This window comes from Sceloporus undulatus, chromosome 5, assembly GCF_019175285.1.
Source record: "Sceloporus undulatus isolate JIND9_A2432 ecotype Alabama chromosome 5, SceUnd_v1.1, whole genome shotgun sequence".
In the NCBI taxonomy this organism is placed as follows: domain Eukaryota; kingdom Metazoa; phylum Chordata; class Lepidosauria; order Squamata; family Phrynosomatidae; genus Sceloporus; species Sceloporus undulatus.
Window position 1 is genome coordinate 920326 of NC_056526.1, and position 25876 is coordinate 946201.

Consider the following 25876-nt stretch of genomic DNA (forward strand, 5'->3'; position numbering starts at 1 on the left):
AGATGGCCATCCAGCCTCTGCTTGAAGACCTCCAAGGAAGGAGACTCCACTACACTCCGGGGGAGTTTGTTCCACTGTCGAACAGCCCTTACTCTCAGGAAGTTCCTTCTAATGTTGAGGTGGAATCTTTTTTCCTGTAGTTTGCATCCATACATACACACAGGGAGTAGTGTGGGTCTAAACTGGTTTAACGTAAGAGGCCCTTAGACCTCTATGATCCGTCTCATCTCCCTCCATCTATTTGTCTTAAGCAATAGGTTTCTGGCTTTGTGTCAAAGTCTCTTCTTCCCTCAAACCTGGCGGCTGCATTGCGCAAGTACAAGGCTGAAAAGTCATGAACTACGAAACAATTAATGACAACTTCTTTTACTCAGTCTCAAAAGTGCTACCCGATCCTGTTGCGTATAAATAGCTGTGTTAATACTTGACATTTAATTTGCAAAAAGAGACTTTGTGGAGTGTATGTGCGTGTGTTATGTGTTTGGGAAAGCAATGTGTTTTGGCAGAGGCTACTCTCTGCCTTAAACACAATTAATCAAGCATGAAGAACAATTGGGTTCTGCTTTAACATGAGAACTGCACTTTCATTTCATGCCAGCCACGTCAACGCCTTGTACATTTCTTGCTTTTACCCCAGGAGTGGGAATTGCGTCGTTCTCCAGATCTCAGTGGAGGCTGGCAATAGGGTAGGGCCAAAGCGCATAATGGAAAGGTGCCAAGTAAAAGGGCAGGGTACCCCAGAAATGCCCAAACACAGGGTCCCATAGCACCCGCCTCCCTCCTCCTCCTCACCTGCAGCCACATCATAGCAAAGCAGGAGTTTCTCTCCGGTGCGCTGGATGCTGCCCAAGGCATAGACGAAGCCGTCGTGGGCTGTGCAGAGGGGCAGGTCATGGGATAAGGAGACGGTGAAGGAGAAGTCCCCCATGGGCAGGGAGGAGACGAAGGCCCAGCTGTCCGTCCAGGGGTCATAGCGCTCCACTGCCCTGTACAAGCAGGTGGTGCTGTCGTGGGACAGCAGGGAGTCCAGGTACCAGCCGCCGATGGCGTAGATGTGGTGCCCCTCCACGGCTGTGCTGAAGTGGCGCCGACGCTGCGGGGAGACAGACAGGAAGGACAACGGAGTGGGATCAGAGTTGATGCCGGAGAGGTAGAGGAGGAAAGAAATGGGGAGGTGGAGAAAAGAGTTGGAAGCAGGATATAAATAAGTATCATCATCATCATCATCATCATCATCATCTCAGGATGAGAACATTGCCTTGAAAAATGCCAATTCTCCCCTCTTCCATTTATTACACATTTTAACAATTATTTGAATGGCGCACTCGGACTAATGCCTCGTATATCACCCGCTTGCTTAGTGACATCCCAAGAGGTCACCCCCAGGACTCAGGTTTTGACCCAGAAATCTCTGGTCCTGCTCCGGAGACCCTCTCTGTACCAGGAATGGAAAGAGTACCTGAAAAGAGACCTTTTTAAAATAGTCAAACACCATGTTTCTTGAGTGTTGGGAAACCCTGAGGAGTCAATCCTGGACTGATGAGGATCTTCATAGCTCAGGACTTACTCTCTGCAAAATTCACATGTGGTTGTTTTGCAGAGTTTTCTGTGCAAAAAATAAATGATCTATGCAGAAATGTTATTCTTGGCACCATACAGACAGGCCAAAACAAAGTGCTTCAGGTCACTTTGGAGGTATGCTGTTTAAACAAAGCAGGACTGGATTGTGGCTTTGGTGCGGCTTCCAGACTCTTAGGACGCATGCACCATTTAAAGAGCATACCTCCAAAGTGACCCGAGGCAGCTTTATTTTGGCCTGTCCGTATGGGGCCTTTCTGCACAGGAAAAGCTGTTTCTTGCACAACAACCACTTTGTAGATTTTTCATAGAATAAGTCCTCAATTACAGTGTTTTATGCATAGGAAACAGGATTCTGCATAGACAGTTTTGTGTGGGGACTTTCCCTCAATGGATACCAAGGGCCCTGTAATAATTATTACAGGGTCCATGGTCTTTACACTGTTATAATAGTGGTGGTGATGATGATGATGATGTTGATGATACAGTGGGACTTGTCATCTGCTGGGGTTTGGTTTCAGGACCCCCCCTCCCCCATGGGTAACAAATCCGTGGATGCTCAAGTATCATTAAATATAATGGCAGAGCAAAATAGTGTCCCTTATATAAAATGGAAAATTAAGGTTTGCTATTTGGAATGTATTCTTTTTTGGAATATTTTCAAGCCATGGATGATGGATCCGTACATAAAAAATCTGTGGATAAGGAGGGCTGGCTGTAATCGTCGTCATCATCATCATCATCATCCATTGTATTTAATGGGACTTGAGCAACCATGGCTTTTGGAACCAAACCCCAACGGATAACAAGGGCCCACAGTAGTATCAACTATATCAAACCTAAACCATCACAAACACCCAAACCCACATGACCTCAGCCTTGTACCAGAGGCTGCCAACATGCACTGAGTCACATGGAAGGTATTTTATGGTGGGAAACACCAGAGCGGTTCCTTCCCAGCCCAGCATCAGCTCACTGGGAAGCAGAAGGGATTTCCAGATGTATGAATTAAATTTTCTGGTTTCTGCTCAGTGAATGATTTCCCTCCCTCCCTCTTCTGTGATGCAGCCTGGCACCAGAGCAGGACCTGACCTTTCTGGGGGCTGCGATGGGCATCCATGTGCCAGTCAGGGGATTGTAGCGTGAGGCCACCGCGCGGAAGGCAAAACCCCTTGCCCCACGCCTCTCCCGGTAGCCCCCCAGGCTGAAGAGGTAGTTGAGAAGCTGGGCAGTGCTCAAGCTCCACTTCTCTGCCTGGAAGGGCAGCTGGGTGGCACAGTGCCAGTCGCCCTCCTCAGGGAACAAGGGCCGGTGGTAGAGGCCCAGCAGGGGCTTCTTGGGGTCCTGCGGGGCGATGTTCTCTTTTCGTAGGATGCAGAGCTGAGGTGGGCCTGCCAGGCGCAGCTGGGCCAATTCCTCCTGTAGCTTCAGGTCCAGATGTCCAGTGACGGGCAGTGCCAGCTCCAACAGGTGGGCACTCGGGAACTGACACACTTCTGCCCTTAGTTTGGGGCAGGCCATGATCTCTGCAAAGTGTAGGTAAGACAGGCAGTTTTGGGGATCCAGCCAGGGTCTCAGTGCCACCCGGCACCGATCCAGGAAGCCAGAAAACAGCAAATAGCTGGCACTCTGCACAGCTGGCAAGATATCCTCTTCTGCTAGGCTGAAGCGTCCAAAGAAAACCCACTCCAGGATGGCATGGAAGGAGGCTGAAGGGACGTGCTCCAAGTCCAGCCGTCTTTCAGAAGCCTCCTGCATGCGGGATCGCGAGAGAGCTGCGAAATAGGCACTCTTAGTGGCCAGGTGGGCCAGATCCACCTGTTGGCACAGAGAAAGAGGGTTGGCATCAGGGTGGAGGGTAATTGCACAGAATAATGGCAGAGTTTGGTCCCTCTGTTCGGCAATCCTTCCCCAGGAGGCCCAATTGGCATAACACAGCTGTTGTCATTGTGACACCAAGCAAAGCAAGGGTGCAGAAGGGGCGTGATGGGTTTGCACATCCAAATTGGCTTGTGTGCGGTTTTATATTCTGTTAACTGTTTTTAAACTAAGTGTTTAATGTGCTTTTAGCTTTCTATTATTCTTCCTGTTTTAGAATGTTTTAAACTATCTAGATTCACTTTGTTGTAAGCTGCCCTGGGTTCCTTGGATATCAGGCAGGGTACGAACATCTGAATAAATTATCAGATGAATGAAAACAGCAACTTAAGCACTCCTGTCCCATTTATCAAAAAATGCAACAGTCAGGGCTGGGTAGACAGATGGGTTCTGAAAGCCCCAGAGCTGGCATATTTTATAGCCACCAAATATTTTTAAAAATGCATTTTTGGGGATATGATCCTACTACTCTATGAATCCCTGCATTGGGAGAAAGGCAGGATATAAGAAAATAAAATAAAAACTGGGGCTGATGGTGGGGCTGCATGGCCTCTTCCGATGGATGATGCCCAACTTACAAACCATTGGATTTCACCTTCTCAGAGCATGGGAGAAAGGTGAGATTTTTGAATGGAAACATGCAGTTCCTGTGAACCTTTCCGCAAGCAGCTGTGTACCTTTCCCTTGGAACAGGAGCGAGCTCCACCAGCACATACCTGGAAGCTGTATGGGTTTGTGTAGACAGTGAACAGTGCGGCTCCTCCATCACCATCTCCTCCTCCTCCCCTGTAGACCCTCAGTTCGGGGCAGCTCTGCCAGGGTTCGGGAAGGGCCTGCCTGGCGCCAGGCCTTCTCCAGAGACCTGGGCAAAGGCTCCAGATGGCCTGGGAGGCAACAGCCAGCCAGCTGAGTAGCCGCTTGGCCAGGTGGGTCCAGCCCAGGTAAGCCGAGAGAGCAGAAAGGCCCTGGAAAGGGGCGGCACGGAGGCTGCTGCCACGGGGCATGGCTGGAGGGGGAAGAATGGGAGGGCAAAGGCAGCCACGGTGGGTTGGTTGCTCCGTCCCGATGGGCCAAAGCATTGGGCACCAGGCCAGGGCTATTTTTAGCCTGCATTTGCAAGCACAGCCGAGTCCCAACCATCCCAAATTGGCAGGGACCGTTCCAATTCACATTTATAGTTTAGAAGAGAATGGTCTCATTGGGAATCTTGAAACAATCCTACCTTAACCTTAGAAACCTTATCCTGAGGATAAGAGCAGCTTGGCAATGGAGATGGACTCCCTCGGAGGATGGTGAGTTCTCCTTCTTCGGAGGTCTTTAAGCAGAGGTCCGATGGGCATCTTCCAAAAGTGCTGTGGCTGTGTATTCCTGCATGGCAGAAGAGACCAGACTAGATTATTTGTTTATCCTGCCTTCCTCCCAGTACAAGGACTTAAGGCTGCTCACAAAATTTAAAACATTTTAAATTAAAACAAATACAAAGCATTAAGAATACAAACTTTAAAAAACAATGAAACAATAGATAGCCCTTGGGGTCCCTTCTAAACCTAGGATTCTAATTCATTCTGCATTTTCCAGCCAAGAAAGGGAATGAAGCAATCCTGAAATGACAAACTCTGGACACCTCAGGTTTTCCTCTGGCGCATACGTTCTGCACATTCACAAAGGAGACACCCATCACATTTTCTAACTTCTCACCCACAAAGACTAGAAACTTAACTTTTGTCATCCTCTCCAGGCAAAAGCATACAAAGGCAGGTTTTTGTTTCCCTGGGAAATGATTGACGAGTTCCTGGTTCAGAAATTTCTGGAGTCTGATTTTAGGTAGCTCCCTGGAGAAGCACACAGAGGTCAAAATGCGCCTGGCTTTTCTACTAATAGACCATCTTGAGATGCTCCTCATTCTTTCCCAAAGATGTGCAAAGGAATCAAGGTAGACAGAGACAAGGTTCTGGTGGCACAAAGTGTCAGGCGTTTATTGGTGATGGCAGAGATTACATTCCATGGTTATTTGAGCCACACCGCAGCATTAGAACCACCCAGGGAACGGGTGGGCAGAGGGGCAGGAAGGAGACCGAAAGCAGCTGTGGGAACCCCAGACCCACAGCGGCCCCACCGTGCCCAGGATGTTCACACAGAGGCGGTGGCAGCAAGAAAATGAACCAAATCAAAGTGTGTGTTCCCCCCCCCCAACTCAGGCACAGCAAGCAAACACATTCCCCAAAAATGGGGTATTTAGAAACTCACCCTGGAGAAAATGGGATTCCTGATTCCTGACTCGTGCCCCCACCCAGCCCAAAATATGGGCCCCCCCAGCAAGGCTAAAGAGCTTTCCAAAACTTCTAGCAGCCAAATAGGGGGCCAGGGTGAGGGTGGGGAGCCCTTCCCACATACAAAAATACTGGCCTTGTCAATTTCATTCCACATCACCCAAAATGGTGCAAGACCCTCCCCACCCCCACCACCTCTTAGGAAAGAAGACCCTCCTGGCACCTGATGGGGGCGGGCAATTTTCCAAATATTCTGCCCAAGGACCTGGGAGCCTATGTAAAACAGCTTGCAATTCGTGTTTTAAAGTCCTCTCCTTGGCCTGAAGTAGCTGGGATGGGGAGCAAAAAGGGAGTAAATTGCCCCCTCCCCAGCCTGTCTGAGGGCATGGGGGGGCTTTGGGGAAAATAAATTGTGAGGCTGTGCTGGGGGGGGTTTAATAACTGGCCTGGGGATGCTTCATGAGCTCCATCCCAACCTTTTGGGGTCTCTGGTCCCTCCTATACCACTTCTCATACGCTTTCCTCTGCAGCTCAGCGGAAACCACAGACCTTTGCCTGGGAGGGAGAGGTGGGAACAGGTATGGCTGTGACTGTGGTGGCAGCACCCCAGAAACACAAGGCATCAGTCCTGAGACAGGCATGGGGACACACCAGTAGGTCATTGGGGTCAGGCATCCTTCTCCTCCTGAGTCTTTTGTCTGCAGCCAGCTGGATGGTGCCTTTCTCCCCTTGCTGGCTGCACCACCCCGGCATTGTACCATGGCTGGTCAACAACAAGCACTCGGGTCACCTGGACATGGAGGAAAATCTGTTCAACAATCTCGGAAGGAGAAAAATGCAACGTCTGGAAAGTGTGGATAAGCAGAGAGGCCTAGCTCCCTGGCCTGGGAAAGGAAAAGTAACAGCTAAGGGAAAGGCACCGTTACAGAGAAGTCTGATGGGGTGCCGAATGGATCGGCTGGCTTGAATCGTTCCCCTTCATCCCCCAAGTGCAGGGATCAGAAAGCTCTACATTTGCACTGCAGCAGCTAGAACATGGGAGTAGCAGTCCAAACTGAAAACTTTCCTGTGCTCTGGCAGATTTCCTCGGTCCCACACCCCACCATTTAGAGACCCCCACTCCCCTTTCTCCTTCCTGTCTCAACCCAAATGGAACCGTTTCACTGATGTAAGCCTTCAAGTTTGGAACCCCCACCACACATCTCCAGGAGGGCAGGAGGGTCTCCCAGAGCCAGCGTTCACCCTCAATATGAGCCAGTCCCTGAAAGCAAATTGTTTGATCCCAAGGTCAAGCGCTGGCCAGCCAACCCTCCTCCTTTGACTGAGAGACTGAGCAAGATAAGAATTTGGTCCAGCAGGAAAGTCTCTTCAGGTCCATATACACAAAGTCCAGCTTGCTCTCAGGCCAGCTTCCAGCAGCAGAGGCAGAGCAAGGCAGGGTCACTGGCAGAGGGCTTTTTGGTGGAAATAGGCCTCAAAGCGGCACTGGGCTACTCCTAGGGCAGAACAGGGAAAGCCAAGTAAGATAGCCTATCAAAGACAAGCCATGTTTGATCAGTTGATCGTAATGATAAATAAAATAACAAGAAACAAGACCCTCCCCAGTTACTGACGTTATTAATCACCTGGTTTACAATTCAATAGTCAGGATCAAGGTGGGTGCCAAAAATCCTGTAGCCCAGATAGCCTTTTTGCAGCGTCCAACTGTGTCAAGGCCCAGCTTTTCTTTTCTTTTAGATCATTTTTGCATTTCATTTCACTGCAAACATTGGTTGGCTCTTCCTCAGTATGACTACACCCATGCAAAGCTCTGATTTACCATATAGCCATAGGTCAGTACTAAAAATGATCATATAGCAAGCATGTGGCCTCTCAAATTTTGTATTTTTTCTCAAAATGTAAGGAGAAAAAAGAGAAACATCATTACAGGCTCCAAACAGAACTAAAATGCAATAAATGCTTTATTTAAGGCCTGTTACAGACAGCCAAATAAAGCTTCTTCGAGTCACAGTGGAGGTATGGTGTTTCAATGCGCATGTATTCTAAGAGTCCAGAAGTCGCACCAAAGCCACGCTCCGACTGGAGATGGCTTGGTGCGACTTCTGGACTCTTAGATGCTGCATCATTGAAATACCTACCCCACTGTGACTCGAAGAAGCTTTATTTTGGCTGTCTGTAACAGGCCTATGTTAATAATTAGAGCCAGTGTGGTGCACTGGTTTAAGCACTGGACTAGGACACTGGGAGACCAGGGTTCAAATCCCCACTCAGCCACTAACTGCTGGACTTGGACAAGTCACAATCTCACAGCCCTACAGGAAGGCAAAGTACAGTGAGTCCACGGGATCCTTATAGGCGGCTTTCCGCATTCGCTGAAGCTGGCCAGGAAATGGGTGTGCGCCCTGTGCGTGTGCATTGCCGTGTGGCAAGCAAGGGCGAGCAAGGGTCTGGAAACGGATCCCCCGTTAAAGCAAAAGCCCACTTCTGAACAAATCCTGCCAGGAAACCCCAAGATAGGTTTGCCTAGGGTTGGCTAAGTTGGAAACAACCTGACTGCACACAACAAAAGCACTAGTTGCTTTCCTAATATCTGGTGATATTTGTTGACCCTGCCTGGCTTCTAGCTTGCTCACTTGGAAAAGGGTGGTATAACTCTAAACGGTCCAGACACCACTGAGACTTTACAGCACAGTCCAGAGTTGCTGGACTACACCTTCTAACAGCTCTCCAGCCAGCATAGACAATGGCAGGAAATGTGGGAGTTGCAGAGGGTTGCGTTTTCCCTATCCAGGGTGGGGGGCAGAATCCAAGTTTAGGAAAGGGACTCAAATGCGAATGGATCTGTTAATTCAATTCCTGCTAGCCACAAGAAGGAGGGAGACAGAGTCTTAGCAGCGAGATGGGAGCCCCCCATCTTCGGCCACGGGACCCCATACAGTGCCCATAGATTCTTATGTTCCTGTTGGCCTTACCTGGCCAAGTCAAAGATGCTCAGAGGCCAGTCGGGCAGCCTCTGGTAAGTCTGGCCCCTAGTGGTCAGTCTACAGAAATGCACTACATGCATACAAATCCAGATCAAAATGGACAGGGCCTGGGAAAATCCAGACCGTTGGCCTGGGTAGCTGTGACTGGGGCCATGTTCTGAGCTGGAACTGGCTCAAGACTTCATTTGGTACTAAATCTGGCATATGCCAAGCTTAAAATCGAAGGTTTTTTTGGGGGGTGATAAATGGATGCAGCAGGGGGCCTCCAGCAGAGGAAATCATCCCAGCCTTTTAGAAGGTGCATTCCAGCTTCTCCATAACAAGTGGAAATGGGGTCACTAAGTAACCCATTCTACCCAAACTATCCGTGGAAAGCATTCCACTCCCTTGACTGGCTAAATGGTATCCTGTGGGCTGAATCCATCTCTTTCAGGAGAAGCCAATGCAAGATGAATCCTCAAGAGTGTTACATCGGGAAGAACAAGAAAGGAGCCAAACTGTGTGGTGTGGCCCAGCTCTCTCAGCCCAACAGACCTGAGAACAGTGCAAACAAGTTGCCAACAGGAAACTATACCTTCCTGGTCTGTTCCCAGGTCCTTCAAATGCCAGACTAAAGGTAAACCAGCTAGAAGGATTCCCTGGAGGCAAACATCCCTTCCTGGGCCTCTGATCCGTGTTCATCTTTGGCCGTAAGGTGAGAAGGATTCCAAACCCATCTGCCTGGGGGCTGGGCCACACTCAGTAAAACATGTGCACATCCGGAGTATTAGGCAGCAACTCGTTGGCAAGGCCACTTGAATCTGGGATGCCCAACTCCAGGACCCCAGCAGCTGCTTTAGCTTTTTGGCTGGCTCTTCTGATCCTGTTCTGCCAGCATCCAAACGTCTCTAACTCGCCCTCCCTCCCGATTAGGTTTGTTGTTGCTAATGCTGCCAAGGCGACGCTGACTTACGGCAACCATAGGAAGAGAGACCTCCCAAGTCCCCTGCTGTCAACAGCCCTTTTGGATGGGGGGGAGGTCAAGATGCCAATTTCACCCCACCCACAACAGCCAGGCAAGTGCCCTTGCCACTGCATCTCCTGCGCTGCCAGAGATGAGGGTGGGTAGTTCTTCCTTCCCGCTACTTACCAGGTACCCAAACTCAATGGTGGAGTCTTGGCCTGTGCAAGATGGCCCAGAGGCCCCAGAAGAAGTGAAAGAACCATTGTGAACCTGGAGGAGGTGGAGAAAGGAGAGAGTCAGGAATGTGGGAGGGGAGACAGACCCCAAGATTTTCACCTTGCTACTCCTTCTCACCTTGTGGGGGGCGGCACACTGCCCCCTCTCGTTCAAATCAACAAGGTACAGCAGGGCCGAGTGTCCCCTTCCCCCTCCCATCTTTGTGTTAAGCGTTCTGAAGATCCCAGTTTCAATCCTTGGCATCTGCAGGCTGGGATGGAAGACTATCAAACTGGTCCCCAGAGAGCTGTCGCTGCTGCCCATGTCAGAAACACAGAGTAAGCTAGACCAACACCCAGGGCTCCAGGCAGCAGCTTCTTCTCCCCGTGTGCTGAAGGACTCCTGTCCCTCTTCCCACCTTCCCCACAACACTGACCGGCTGATCTCCAGGATCATCTCTGCCTCCTGGTGCTCCTGTTCTTCGGGTGAGGGGGAGCGTTCTTCCCATTGCCTCCGCAGGTAGCAGCCGGATGAAATGCAACTGTGAAAAGATCAGGCACAGAATCAGCCAGGAGGGCAAAAGACCACAATGCGTGCCACCCCTTTGCACCAGCCTTGTGGTCTAGACAGACCCTTTGGCTTCTTTTTGCCTTTTTGAGACCACAGCGCTGCTGTTTTGAGCTGCACCTGGTTTGCAACTCCAGGCTTCCCCAAAACCTCATTAGGAACCAAACACGGACAAGCATTCCTGGCATAGGATGAGCTCTATTGCTGGTAATTCGGCACAGCAGGTGGTCAACAGGGAGGAAAGCTCTCACCCTTTGGCTGATAGATTTCGGGCATCCGCTCACAGCAAATGGTTGAATTACACAGCCAGGGGGTTTACAGGGCCTTTATTTCTGAGCCTAAAAAAAGCCATGTCATGCATTTGATGTCAAAAATAGAGACATGGGAACTACAGATCAGAAAAAAATGTACCTCAAATGCAGTTATGGCCTTAATAGGATCAGTGTTGTCTGTACAGCTAAATGGAGTAAAGGAAAGAGAATGTGAGTTGGTGGGGACATGCACACACACTTTTCCTTCAGAGCAATGGAGAAAGGAGCCTTTGTTCCTACCTCTGTTATTGACAATACAGTACAATTACAAGTTGTATTATAATCAGTTATGTCCCCGCTTTGTTGGCTGGCTTGTGTGCTTAAGTGAGGGCGCGATGCCAAGGCTGCGCAAATGGAGGGGTGACTATAATTGTTTTGTTCCAAAAATACCTAATGATCCATAGGGGCATTTCTGCCGGTTTGGGGGCCACTTGGGTCCAGGAGAGGCCTTTCTTCCATACCTCTAGAGAGAGTTTCACTCGCCTGTTGGGAGCCCAGGAAGCCACAAAAACTGAAGTTTTTTCTTTGCAGCACCCTCTGCCCTAGATCAAAGAGATACTGTTCTCTGCCATTCTGTGCCATGCAAATAAAATGAGCAGCGAGGGGCTAACCTGTTGGTGATGGTTTGGGGTAGTTTTCTGGGCTGGCTTTGTAGAAAGGCCACTCGTTGTGGGCATAGTTGTACATCCATTCACAGAAGTGATCGCGATGTCAAAGCCCTGATTGGGTGGGCAGAGAGGAAGAGAAAAGATTAGTTCAACAGACACAAACAAAATGGAGGCAACTCTGCAACGGGCACATTGGCCAGGATGCCCTCTTTGACTCAGCACTTTGTGGGGCAGGGTGGGGGGCACACAACAACTAAATTCCAGCAAGTAGCATCTGGGGTGGATGGGCACACTTTGGGACCCAGAGGACAGCACCAACTTGTTGTTCAGCTCCTACACAACATGCTACTTCAGCGAAGCATTTTGGGGAGCACAAATGAAGTCCTGATCATATCTTTTGGCCTGTTTGCTTTGACCTGTGTGGGTGCTGTCTCATCTCATGTTGGCAGAAATTCAAGCTATTGACTGATTGATTATGGGGTGGTTTTCTTGCCACTTCAAGATGGGAGACAGCCCCTTCCAACAAGAATTTAAGTCTTTTAAGGCCATTTTGAGTTTTTTTTCCCCTGCCAAAAATGTTCTCAGCTGGAAAAAAAGTCCTCCGAAGGAAATTAGGGTGGGGGAATCATAGAAGCCCCCAGGGCCACATTTGGGCTGCGGGCTGCATGATCTACCCTGAAGCAGGGGAAAACTCTTTGAATTGCACAAAGAGAAAGATGGGATATAAATAAAATGAAGCAAAATGTAAAATGTCTGAACTCTCTGGACTAGGCCTCCTTAGAATAGACCCATTGAATCAATTGTGTTGAAGGGCGAGTCAACAGATAGGAAAATCCCTGATTGCTCTACTGTAGTGAAGACGGCAATGGGAGTGAGGCCAGTTTGGGAAAAGGACATCAACGGAGGAAGGATGATTGAGAATTCTCTGTGCCATTGCTCATGAAACCCAAGGCCTAGCCCAGGATAGGGGCCTGCCATGTTGAGCCTGGACTGGCAAGACCCAGGTCCTCTTGTGCCAAGACCAAAGCTTCCATGTAACAACCCCTTCCTCAGTCCAGTACTCCCCATCGGCTCTCCCCAGCAGTGCCTCCCACACTCACCTGTAGTTGTAGTGCTATACTCAAAGTCAATCAGCATCAGGCGGTCAGAGGAGCGCACTCACGTCCAGCCAGGAGCAGAATGTTCCTGCCAGAGAAAGGCAGGCCAGGCAGGAGTAGGTTGGGAGGAAGCCTGCAGGCATGCCCATCCTCCTCTAGGAAGAAGGAAGGAGGGAGGGGAGGGAGGGAGGGAGAGAGGGGGAGGGAAGGGGAAAAACACCACCCCCCTTTTTTTACTGTTTCTCTCACCTTCTTGCACGTCGTTGTGGCAAGAAACCACAGGGGATGGGGTGGCCCCAGCAAGCCCTACAGGAATGGCAGGAAGAGAAAGAGGTTTGGGGTGGGGTAGGAATAAAAGTTTGAACAGAGCATCCTAACTGCCCCACCACTTCCAACTCATGATATTTGGAAAGAGAGAAGAAACCACCGAGAAAAAACACAAATCGATCCAGCTATGCTGACTTAAGTGCCACAGGATGCAAATGGTGCTTTCTTCCTGTTTTTAAGAGTCCACCAAAAAAAACCATGCACACCCCAATAACCTTCTGGAAAGGGCAGGGATTATTACTTTATAAGCCACTTTGAGGGATCACCTTATCCCCCTAAAGCTGGACCCAAAGAAAGATGTGTAGGAAGAGAATCAACTCATTGGAAATGAGATGCTGGAGGAGAGTTCCTTGGATACATGACTGCCCAAAAGGACAAATGAATGGGACTGAGAATAAATCAAACCTGAACTCTCCCTAGAATCCAAGATGACTAAACGGAGGCCAATGTGTTCAGTCATGAATGACGTTGACTCTTTGGAAAAGATGGTAGTGTTTGGCTAAGTGCAGGCAGCAGGAGGAAAGGGGAGGAAGGCCACATTGAAGGCAGATCGGACCCATCAGGGAAGCCATGAGTTGCCCTGAACTTGCAAGGCCTAAGCAGCACTGTTAACAGCAAACAGGTTCTTGGAAGTGTCTCATTACAAGGCTGCCACAAACAAAGTTTGGTGTGATGGCACGAACAATACTGTACCACAACTGTAAAGTTGAAGGCTTTCATGCAGGCAGATCCATAGATTTTTGTTGGTTTTTTTTTGAGCTATGTGGCCATGTTTCTAGGAAAGTTTTATTCCTGAAGTTCCAAAAGCAGCAGCTGTGCCGGCATCTGAGAGAATGCTTGCCTGGAAAGGAGTACCACAACTCTTAGCAAGTGCTGCAGCACAACTGAGCCTCCTTAAAGGGTGGAGGAGTGGAAACCGGAGAGAGGGCCTTCATTTTGTTGTCCTGTATTCTGTCAAAACCCCCACAGTATGCACCTCCAGGGCAGGGCAACTGGGGTGGGATTGGGGGCCAGTTTGCTGCACCCAGGATCCAATGGGCTGTACAGATCCCCAAAAATGCAAACAAAACAAAGCAAAAAACACAACAGAAACACTCAGAATTCTGCTCTGTTTTTGAAAAACAAAAAACCCACCTTTTTATTTTGGTTAAAAGGGGGGGGGGAATTAACCAGTGCAGAGGAGGCCCGTAATGTATTTGAAAGCACAAACTGTTGCTCTTGAAAGCTTCCCAGGAGAAAATGGTATTCTCAAAGGTTAAACGGGCAGAGTTGGGGAGTGTTGGGAAAGGAGAAATGACTTTCTGAAGCCTCAAAAGAAAGGTAGTTTTAGACTTATTATAACAAAAATGGACAGTCCAACACATCTGCAGCGTTGGAGGGCTACGAAAGTGCCCTGGGATGCAACTGGGCCACTCCTGTTTAGGCCTGCATCCCCGCAGCGTTTTCTGACCCCCCTGGACGCCTGGGGACAGCCAAGGCTGAAAGAAACAGAAGAGCCACACAGAGACCGAGCAGAGGGTCTGCTGCCGCTGCCCCACCACTGCCTACTATGCCTTGCTCACTGAGGCTGCGCATTTCAGCTTCCAGGTTGTATGCCTTGAGCTGTGGAGCTTCCTCAGCTGGGCTTCCTGGGGGAATGTGAGCTCAGAGATGTTGCTTCAAGTACCTCGCAAGGGATGGAGGAGCCCAACTCAATGTTTAGGAGGATTTGTTAGGATTGGTCCTAAGGAAAAATGCAGTCGTGGGAAAAAGGTCCTCCAGTGAACTCTATGGTCTACTTCCAGCAGAATTTCCTGGAGACTAGATTTCCTAGGGAGAGAGAATATGCACAAAAATCAAATCCACAAAAGTCAAAGCTGCAATGTGGGAGGGGAGGCATAACAATGAATAGGAAAGGAAGATCACTGCTCACTCACTCTTCTTGCTGGCTGTCATGGCCCAGCTGAATGGGGCTGGCTGCTTTTGTCAGCCACTGTTTGTAGAGTGGGTAGGGAGGAAGCAGCAGGTCCCAGCCCAAAACACATGCCCGGCCCTTCTTCTATGCCGGATGGTCCTCTGCCCAGTAACCTGACAGTTTGGCCGAATTGGCTGCTCTAGGGACTTCATGTGGGTGAAATCATCTATTCTCTCCAGATACACAGGGTGAGGTGTGCCAAGCCACAGCACTGAGAGGCGTGCATATAAGGAGCCTAGTGGATTCCTGGAGTGTTGGCACAAGTCTGGCTCTTAGCAGTGGCTTCACTAGGCTTAGCGTCACCTGCTGCCGTAACCCATGGAGTCACTCCCCATCCATTGGACCTCTTCCCATTATCACTCATACAGAATCCTTAACAATGTTTTTTGCACTAATGTTACTCATTAATGCAAATTCTGTACATACTGGACTGTAATGGTAATAGTTGTGACATAAACAACAAGCAAAATCAAAATTATACCTTTAAATTACAACATCACATGCACAGCCTAAATGCATTTACAGACACTAGTTGCATGTGGTGAAGTGAAAATTGGTAAAGTGTGATGTTTCAAAGAAAAAGTTTATTTTAATCTAAAAATTTAAAATCTGGCGGCCTCTTTTTCTCTCCTACTGAGCCTCACTCCATCTCTTCAGCGTTTTTAATGGGGACACAGGCAATGCCACAGCCTGTTTCTGGCCCAAAGATGATTTTTGAGAAGCCATGGTGTCACCTCCACCTCTAGGATGTCATTTGGGGAAGCTCTTAAGAGATGGGCATCAGCACCATGTCGTCAGCTGCCTCGTTGGCCAGCACCCCCCAGGGAGTCCCCCATTCCCCTCGGGCCTCTTCCCGCAGCAATCCAGCCAGAGCTTCTGGAGATAGAGCCGGCCCTACTCTCCATTGTGCCAAACATCCACTGGGCTCCTTGTTGAAGGGCATCACCATGCCATGGAAGCGGGCCATCTTCACGGCAATCTCCTGCGATATGCTGGGGTCCAGCAATCCCGGTCAGCAGGCGCCGACTCTGGGGGAGGAAGCAGTTATGGTGGAGTGTGTTTGTGTGTGAGTGTGGATAACACAGGACACAAATGTATGGCTTGGGCCCAGACTATCTGAAGGGCTGGCCTCTCCCCTAGATGAGCCTGCCTGCATTTGCAGGTCTCCAGGGTAGGCTGTTCTCTTCATCCCGCTCCCCTCACAGATATGTGTGATGAGGACATGCGCAACACGATTTTCTCTATTGTTATTATTACATTTACTATTTGTAGGTTATGGAACGCCCCCCGCCCCCCCCCCCCCCCACGAAGCTAGGCTGCCTCCCCCCCCCCCCCGCTCTCCTTCCCCAGCAGAAAAGACTGTTTTATTTAGGTGGGCTTTTAGCCAGTCACTAGTTCTGCAAAAGGGATCAGTCGTATGGGCATGGTGCCATATTTTTCATTCTCAACATATGCTTTGAAATGTTTTTCATTCAGTTCAGTTTATTCGCCTGCTAAGGCATTAAAGACCATTACAAAATATTACAACGCAACCATACATTCACTGGACAACAATATTAATGTATAAACAGAGACAGGGAAAACCTAATCGATCAGGCAGCAGGTGGTCAGTGGCAGAACAAATTGACGTACCGGTCCATCTACAAGACCTCACTCTCTTTAACAATTCACCCGCTATTGTTCTTCATGATCTATGGATCTTTTGGGCAACCACAGAAAAAAAAAGTAGCAGCCTTAAGGGCAATGAGTTTAGAGCTGTCTGACAGCCGATTACAAATAATGTCGTTAAATGCACTAGACAGTTTTTAAATTAGTGCTGTTTCACCTAGACACTTATATAATTTTTCACTTGTAAAAATGATCACACTGTTAGCATTTAGCTGTTGGTTAGATAATCCATGTTGTGGGACCAACTGGGAGAGAAAGGAGGCAATTAAATACAATAAATGTGGGCTCAGAGCCAGAGGTGCCCAGGGCAAGCAGCTATTCAAAGCATGTATGAGAATTATGCAGCCTCAGAAGTTGTTGGACTGCAACTCCCATCAAGCTGCTAGCCAGCCTAGCTAATATAAGGAATGCTAGCAGCTGCAGTCCTAGCACATCTGGAGGGCCACAGGGTCCCCACCCCACTTTAAAGGCCCCCTTTAAGAGTGGAACTCCAACTGTATAAAAACCCAAAGTGGCTAGAAGTCCACTTCTGGTTCAAAGACAGGTATTATTTGGTGTTGTGCACAACGAGGGAGGCCCTGAGCCTATTTAAAGGCAAATCGTTGTACCTGGAGTCTCCCAGAATAACTACTTACCCGTTTTTTTGGCCAGGGAAAGGTGTGCCCTGGGGATTCTGGAGGTGTTGGGTGCCCCAAACCCCTTGGGGGCCACACTTTGCCCACTCCCAGTTTAAAGGGGCTTGGGAAATGCTGGAGGATACAGGCCACCAATGGCAACTAGTGGGAGAGCTACCAGCCACCTCCAATATCACAGAAAGGAAAGGGAGAACAGGGAACCATCCAAGGCCTACCGGATGTACTCCTCCAGGCGCCCCTGAGGAAGATGCCATACAGCCGCGGCCCCAGCTGCCTCTCGGCCAGGATGGCAAACATGACGCTCTCAAGGACAGCGAGTCGACACCCTGAGAGAGAAAAGGCACAGATGGTCCCCAAGAGGAGGAAGGGAGGAGAACATACCTGGAATACTGTGGCAATCCCTCCCACTCACTTGCTAGCATCCTCTGTAAACTGCTACTATCAGCGAAACATACATCTCTCCTCTGCTTTGGCCAAGTCCCATAGAATCAGAGAAGGGACTCAGGGACATGTAGTCCAGCCCCTTGTGCCATGCAGAAATACACAGCTGTAGCACTCCCCAAAGATGCCCACCCAATCTCTGCTTAAGCCCTCCAAAGAAGGGAGAGAGGCAACACCCTCTAAGGCAGTGGCCCCCAGACTGTGCCCTTTAAGGGGTTTTGGACTTCAACACCCAGAGCTCAGCTGCGTTGGCCATGCCTGGGATTCTGGGAGCTGAAGTCAAAATCATTTAAAGGACACAGTTTGGGGACAACTGTTATGAATAAAGCCATAAAATGAAACCTATAAAAAAAATCATGGGCCTGAACAGACAGGCCAAAAAAGGCTGCTTTGGGTCACTTTGGGAGGTATGCTGTGTAAATGATGCAGGCGTCCTAAGAGGCCGGAAGTTGCCAAAGCCATGCTGCAGTCCTAAGGACATGGAGTGCACCTTTGGCGCAGCTTCTGGCCTCTCAAGATCATGAATATAGCGTTGGAAGAGACCCCAAGAAGGGCCTGATCCAGTCCAACCCCTTTATTCTGCCATGCAGGAATCTCCTCAAAGCATCCCATTGACAGATGGCCACCCAGCCCTGTTTGAAGACCTCCAAGGAAGGAGACTCCACTGCTGTCTGAGGAAGGAGTGTGTTCCAGTGTCTGCGTGTGCCATTTTAAACAGCATACTCCAAAGTGACCCAAGCGGCTTTCTTTGGCCTGTGGTTGGGGCCCTTAGAACTATAAAGGAAGTTTGGTGGAGTTTTGTTTAGTATGGTTCTAGGGGTACCTTCCGGCCAGACCGGAGGCGAGGGCCCTGGCGCCGGGGGGGCTCCCTGAGGATGACCCGTAGATCCGCGGCAGCACCTGGCGCGGCGTCCGTCTCTGCGCCACACATGGTTCGGGAAGGCTGCACTGTAAGATGAGGTTTGCTGAGTCCCGCCGCTGAGGGGAGAGGAGGAGGGTCTCAAATGGGGTTTCTTGGGGGGCTTTGCCCGTTCCTTCCCTCGCAGCGCCTGGCACCCTGGGCGGACGCCCATCCAAGACCGGCCAAGGACCGGCTGCGCTTAGGGCCTGCGTGGTCTCTGGTTTATGGCGATGGCCCCAGGTTTCCTTGGCAGGTTTTCCCAGAGGGAGGCTTGCCCATCAACAAAAGGGCAGCAAAGAGAAGCGCCTAAAGTGTGGCTCTGCAGAGAGAGGGCTGCCAATGCAAGAAAGAGCCTGGAGTCCGGAGGATAGCAAGGGCTGCAGTCAGGCAACCATCCATAGGCTGCACTGTGGACAAGGCTTAAGTCACTTGTAAACAGAAGGAGTGTTTTTTTAATAGAAACTGTTGTTCTTTGGAGGCATTGTTTGTTGTGTTGTTTTTTTATTGTTAAAAGAAATCGGAAATAAATAATAATACTATTAAAGACAACAAATTCCTCTTTAGTTCATTGCTGCATCGGCTTTCGTCTCAGGTGAGCCTTATCAGGCGCTATATATATATATATAGAGAGAGAGAGGAGAGAGAGTATTTATTACACACAAAACTTCATCTCCCAGAAGCCTCAGCCATGTTGGCCAATAGCCTGGGATTCTGGAGCTGGAGTCCAAAATCCCTAAAGGGCGCCTTTGGCTCCTGGGGTCCCACGGAGAAGCCCCTCCCTTCCTCTCCTCGCTTCCCAAAGGAGGCTAAGCCATTCCCCGGATCCAGTGCCGCGAGTTCCCGAAGCCACATTGGAGCGCGCCGCTATTCGGCTCAATACGGCAGAGGGAGAGAGGGGCGTGGCCCCGCGGTGACCTCACCCGGGGGGCGTGGCCCACGCGCCGTTTGGGGGCGTGGCTCTTTGCTCACCTGACGGGGACGATGCCGAGCTCTTCTGGCCCGGCCAATTCGGCGCCAGGCCCCGCCCAGGAACGCCCCGGCACAGAGGAGGCCCAGAGCCGGGTGGGCGCGGGCACCGAGGGCGAGCCGCGCGGGAGAGCTGGGCACCGCGAAGTCCCCCGAACCCGGACCGTCTCCTTGGGTCGCCTCCATCCTGAGCTCCGCTAGCCGCCGCTTCCTTCAGGGCATGTCCAATCGCGGCGCAGCTTCCCTCAGGGGGCTAGCCAATGGCAGGCGTCGGATGTCGCCCTTCTAACCAATCACGACTCACTTTTCGCACCTGCGCGGAGCGTCCACGGAGAGACGCCCTTTCCCGGTTCTGGGCGGGGCCTTCTTTTCCTGTCCCTCTCCGCGGCCAATCCCGACGGAGCAGTGGTCTTTCCGGCGCCCTGATTGGGCTCCCGAGATGCCAATTTATTTTGAGAAGCGGAGGGGCCGTCGCGCTGGGCAATGGGATGCCTCCAGGATCCCGCCGAGCAGAGGAGGAGGAGGAGGCGGGGCCAAGGCAAGGCCAATCGCAGAGCGGGGGCGGAGTCAGGCGTGTGGCGCGGAGAAGATGCGTGTATTGCTGCTCGTGTGAATGCGCCAGCGGGGCGGGATTTGGACTGTTTTCAACCTGAAAAGCGGAGGAAGCCCCGGTTTCATTTCAGGACTGAGGAGGGTGGGTCTACACGGGCCAATCCGGATCCAGGCCTTTCTTCTGAACGTATTGCTTATTTCGGGTCATTAATGCATTTGCAAAGCCCCCTTGAGCTCTGCCTAGTTACTGGGAATGATGGGCTGCACTTCTCGGGACTCCAAGCCCCAGCATCCCCCGGGAGGGGTAGTCCAAAGGGAAGAAGGCTGCCTGGTGGGGCTGGGAGAGGGCCCTGGGATGCGGCCCTGGAGGGCTTCGCCTTGTGCTTTGGGTTGTTTAGAACGAGGCTTTCTGGGTTCAACTGACCCTTCGGATGCCCTGCTTCGGGCCTCTCCCCTGATCCCATGCGGTTCCAACCTGAGAGCGGATACAGAGCCGTTCGCTTTGTGCAGCTCCCTGGATCCTGGAGTGGGAAGAGACCCCCGAAGGGCCCAGACCCAGTCCAAGCCCTCCTTCTGCCCTGCAGGAACTCCCTGTCAAAGCAGCCCCTTGGGAGAGATGGCCCTCCAGCCTCTGTTCAAAGGCAGCCTCCAAGGGAGGAGCCCCCCCCCCCAAACTCCAAGGGAACCTCTTCTGCTCCCAAACAGCTCTTGCTCCCGGGACCTTCTTCCGGACGTTGGGCTGGAACCTCTTTCCTGGAGTTTGCAGGAAAGAAGCTCAATCATGCAGTCCCTCCAATATCTATATTATATATATATACTGTATATATATATATATACTTGTTATTGATAGGTTTTAGTTCCCAATAAAAGTTTCACTCAGCCTCTCAGAGACATTGATCAAACCCAAGGCATCTCCCAAACAATAACCAAACTGTCAATGGCTTCAGGATCCAAGTCCTAGTCTAACGGCCAAAAGAGACGATGTACAACACTTACACCCTTCGCTCTTTGCCATCCCTTGCCTCCTTTTGCCTCGAGCTGTTTCTTCTCAGCAGAAATATATATTGCCCATCTGAAAAGAAAAGAAGAAGGAAACCTTGGTCAGTTTTCTTTGGCGCTTCCTTAGTATTCTCTGTTTTAACACATACAGACCTTAAATTAGTCAAATCCGCTTCCAGGTATAATACAAGTGTCCTCCTGCCTTTGGTCTTAATGCTTATCCTGCGCCGTTCAGCCTTTCTTCCCAGGACAGCTATTTCCCCCACTTTTGCTGGAGGCATTCAAACAGTTGCTCCAATCTCCAAAGACTCTTCCTTCTTTTCCAGGCTCTTAGTCAGTGTGTCCATCGCAAGGAGATCCAGCCACTTTGGTGCCCATTCTCCTGTTGAAGGGATGTCCTCTTCCTTCCAGCTTTTGGCTTAGGTTACCCTTGATCACAGAGGAAACAACCTTTTACCAAACTTCCCCATCAGATGTTTTAAGAAGGCTCTCCTGTCCCTTCTTAGCCTTCTCTTCTGCCTGAAACTAACAGTCGACCATGATGACCCCCAGGAGCTCTGCAGTTGCCCATTCATTCCCTGAAACAGTGAATTCAGACTCTTAGAAAGCATCTCATCCCCCCCAAATTGGGAAGACTCTGACCCTGGGATGGATTGCCTTGGATGGTGGGGGAGCCTCCATCTTCGGAGGCCTTTAAATACAGATTGGATGGCGCAGCGTCATCCAAGATCCACAAAACAGTGATACCTTTATTTGGACAACCTAAATGCACATTATACATGTTGCGTGCTTTTGCTGGGTATGTTTTATTGATTGGAAGGTAGTGATCTAGCTATGTATTCCTGCATGTAAGGGACTGGGTGACCCTTGGGGTCCCTTCAAGGGGCATCCTGGGATTCTACCCTGGGCATGGAAGATTGTGCTGCCATTCATTTCTCGCAGAAAGAAACGCTTTCCCATTTGCTTTTCCAGATGCCAGAGAATGTGGAGATCAAGGCCCAGGTGCGAGACTTGGCACAGCTGGTGAGCAACGCCGAGCGCCTGAGCGGGTCCCCCGGGCGCCTCATTCTGCAGACGGACACGTTCTTCCCCGTCCCACGCGGACGGCTGAAGCTCCGGGACCTCAGGGTGAGGCACAAGCAAGGCATGATGGCTGTTGCAGTTTTATGTATTCGTTGTCCAAAACACACTGCAGAAATAACCCAGTTTGAGACTGCTTTAACTGTCCTGGCTCAATGCTAGGGGATTCTGGGAACTGTAGTTCTGTGAGACATTTAGCCTTCTCTGTCAGTTCCCAGGATTCCCTAGCACTGAGCCAGGGAAGTTACAGTGGTCTTTAACTGGATTGTTTCTGCAGTGGGTTTGGGACCTGTATCCCACCTGTCCCACCAACGGGCCTCGATGTGGCTTACCAAAGTAAAACAGACACAGATAGAAAATTCACAGCACAGAACAGTTAAACTATGCATAGAATAAAAACAACTTAAAGGTGTACCTGTTAAAAAAGAAAAAGAACAAGTGCAGAAAATCCATCACACTCTTAGAAAGCCCTCTCCTTGTCAGCCCTCGGTCTCCAAAGGCTTGCTGAAATAAGCAGTCAAAGAAAAAGGCTTCTCTTCAATGACGGGGTCAGTCCAGCCGGGTAATTCCCCAACCGAATGACAAAACACCGTTGCCTGCCCTTAAATGAGTTCCCTTCTAATGAAGACAATGGAAAAGTGGAGGGTGGTGTAGGAAGGGGTGGGGTCCATCTACTTTGGGGCCGTTTCTCAAGGCCAGGCAGGGGCAGCAGCTGGGATGGAGAGGTGGCCTTTCTTGGGGACAACCCAGGTATTTGATGTTCTCCTCTCAGATTTTCCAGTTCCTAATTCTTGCCCCAAATCCACCTTCTCAAGCATTTGCCCCTCCAGATGTTGCAGGACTGCAATGCCCAGCAGCCCCAGGGTCATCATTTTGAAAGGGGAAGAGTGCTGGGAGGACCACATTTTGCCCCTGGCTTACTTGAAAACAGACCCATTGCCTGCTGGAGGAAGTGGCAGCCGTGGTCGAGTTGTTAATGCCTGCTCCATTCTTCCACTCCCTAACTCCCATCACATTTCTAACCCTTGTTTACTCACATGATGCACATTCTTGTAAAATAAACTAAAATAGCATGAGGATCCAACTCCTGGGTGTTGCTGTTTTCCCTAGGGATGATCTGCACCTCGCAGCCTTCATTTGTGGGCAATGAAGTGCTAAGAAGCGCTTGCCTCTCCAACAAAACCCCAAAGGGAAGAAGGAGCCCCGTCTCAAGATGCTTGGCAAACAGCCTTTAGTTAGCCAGAGAGCCCAGCGCCTTTTGGCCTGCAAGTGATTTCTTAAGGCCTTGTTCAGAAAACCACTTAATATTGAAAAGACAATTGTTTCTGAGCCAGAAAGTGAACCAGTGTCTGTACTTTTAATTTTATGTGAAGGAGGCCTTAAGAACAACCAAGGCCAGAATGCCTTGCGGGGTTTTTGGGGATGGACTCCCAGCAAAGAAGCCCCCTTTGCAAGGCTTGAGTCGGGCAACGAATGACCGGGGATCCTGGAGATCTCTCTCTGAGAGGGTTGCTCTAAGTCCAAGTTGATTTTATGGCAAATGATAATAAGAAAAGTCCCCCTTTCCAGCATCTTGAGACAGGTTTCTTTTGTGAACAAAGCTATTAGCCCATGTAAAACTATATCCAGGACAGTGGATACCTTTGACCGTGTCTGCCTTATTTCAAGGCCTCTCTCCACTCGCCTCTCCTTGGGATCCATCTTGCTAAACTCCAGCACACTTGGCAAGGCAAGGCAAAGGCCGCAATTAGAAGCCCAGCCCTGGTCATATCAGCTGAATTGGTCTCACTTGACAGCAGACGGTCACCTTCTGCTCCAGGAGACCAAAGGCCCAGTTCTGGTGGGGAGAGAAGGCCATCGGTCATCCTGGCCCCTGTCTGAGAGGGCATCTGCACTGTAGAAATGATCCAGTTTGGCACCACTTTAAGTGCTACAGCTCCAGCCTATGCATTACTGGGATATGTAGTTTTACAAGATCTTCAGCCTTCTCTGCCAAAGAGTGCAGGTGCCTCACCAAACTACACATCCCAGGATTCTATAGGACAGAGCCGTGGCAGTTAAAGTGGTGCCAAACTGCATTATTTCTGCAATGCAGATGCAGCCTGAGTTTGTCTTTACTCAGGATTAGAAAACGGTTGGAGTCAAAGGTATGGCGACACCGGTCATGGATCAAGTCTAACTGAGCCCTATTTTAATTTACAGCCCGCGTTGCAGTCTCTTCTTTACTGGTCTTCCTAAGTGCCCTGCAAAGGAGGCCAGAGTGATTTACATTTTACAAATTGTAAGACTTTTAAAGAAAAACAAAACGGGTGTCGAGCGACACAAGAAGGAAAAAATTGATTCTTAGCCCTGTCCGATGCCTTTGCCTGCGAGGTCCTTGTGACCATGTTGGGACTAATAATAATAATAATAGCAGTAGTAGTAATAATATCTTGCCTCTCCAATTGGATCGAGGCGGCTAATCATTACAGGAGGGCCCTGCAACCTATCTGAAGAATGAACTGCCACTCATGAAAGCCTCTGGGAAAGCCAATTCACCTCTTTCCTTTTAAAAAGGGCATAGAGGGGGCAAAGGATCAAGACGGACTTCCTGAAATGCCCAGGGCTGGACTTGGCCCACCTCTGCATTTCTCTTTTTGTTCTGCACTGTCACGTTGAACTTCTTGAGGTTTTCTTGGCAGGGTTTGTTCAGAGGGAGTGACTTTTCCTTCCTCTGAGGCTGAGAGAGTGTGCCTTTCCCATGGTCAGCCAGTGAGGGCATTACCCTCCCTGTAGGAATCATGCCCTCCCCAGGGGCAGTAAAGCAGCCCCTCCTGGGGAGCAAATGGTCTTTTTGTCTGTGTGCCTGGAAGCTGCAGAAGCAACCTCAGCAGTCTCTCCCAGGGATGCTTTAATTGTGTGTTCCTGCATAGCAGCAGTCAGACTATATGGCGCCTGTGGTCCTTTCCAACTCTGTGACTATATGGCGCCTGTGGTCCTTTCCAACTCGCGCAAACACGACTTTTTCTATTGTTTATTACATTTACTTATTTGTAGGTTATGGAACGCCCCCCGCCCCACCCCCCCCCACGAAGCTAGGCTGCCTCCCCCCCCCCCGCTCTCCTCCCCAGCAGGAAAAGACTGTTTATTTAGGTGGGCTTTTAGCCAGTCACTAGTTCTGCAAAAGGGACTTCAGTCTGTATGGGCATGTGCCATATTTTTCATTCTCAACCACTATGCTTTGAAATGTTTTTCATTTCAGTTCAGTTTATCGCCTGCTAAGGCATAAAGACCATTACAAAATCTTACAACGCAACCATACATTTCACTGGACAACAACTTATTAATGTTAAACAGAGACAGGGAAAACCTTAATCGTCAGGCAGCAGGTGGTCAGTGGCAGAACAAATTGACGTACCGGTCATCTACAAGACCTCACTCTCTTTACAATTCACCGCTATTGTTCTTATGGATTACTATGGATCTTTTGGGCAACCACAGAAAAAAAAGTAGCAGCCTTAAGGGCAATGGTTTAGAGTGTCTGACAGCCGATTACAATAATGTCGTTAAATGCCTAGACAGTTTTAAATTAGTGCTGTTTCACCTAGTCACTTATTAATTTTTTCAGCTTGTAAAAATGATCACCATGTTAGCATTTAGCTGTTGGTTAGATAATCCATGTTGTGGGACCAACTGGGAGAGAAAGGAGGCAATTAAATACAATAAATGTGGGCTCAGAGCCAGAGGGCCCAGGGCCGCAGCTATTCAAAGCAGGGATGAGAATTATGCAGCCCTCAGAAGTTGTGGACTGCAACTCCCATCAAGCTGCTAGCCAGCCTAGCTATAGTTAAGGAATGCTAGCAGCTGCAGTCCTAAGCACATCTGGAGGGCCACAGGTCGTCCCCATTGCCCCACTTTAAGG

The 25876-nt window shown here is 49.9% G+C and overlaps 2 protein-coding genes across 2 annotated transcripts in view; both read right to left on the minus strand.

The window, feature by feature from the left end:
- LOC121930806 (kelch repeat and BTB domain-containing protein 11-like) overlaps window positions 1–4945 on the minus strand; it is a 16993-nt gene extending 12048 nt beyond the window's left edge. Inside the window, exons 1-4 of the mRNA XM_042467694.1 lie at window positions 4679–4945; window positions 4173–4462; window positions 2671–3396; window positions 793–1093 (exon numbers count right to left, since the gene is read on the minus strand). Coding sequence (XP_042323628.1) covers window positions 793–1093; window positions 2671–3396; window positions 4173–4460 — 1315 coding nt within the window. The 5' untranslated portion in view covers window positions 4461–4462; window positions 4679–4945. The remainder of the gene's footprint in view (window positions 1–792; window positions 1094–2670; window positions 3397–4172; window positions 4463–4678) is intronic.
- Window positions 4946–22378: 17433 nt separating this feature from the next.
- The window catches only part of CHKB (choline kinase beta), a 6399-nt gene continuing 2901 nt past the window's right edge, over window positions 22379–25876 (minus strand). Inside the window, exon 4 of the mRNA XM_042467695.1 lies at window positions 22379–22390. Within this exon, the coding sequence (XP_042323629.1) occupies window positions 22379–22390 (12 nt within the window). The remainder of the gene's footprint in view (window positions 22391–25876) is intronic.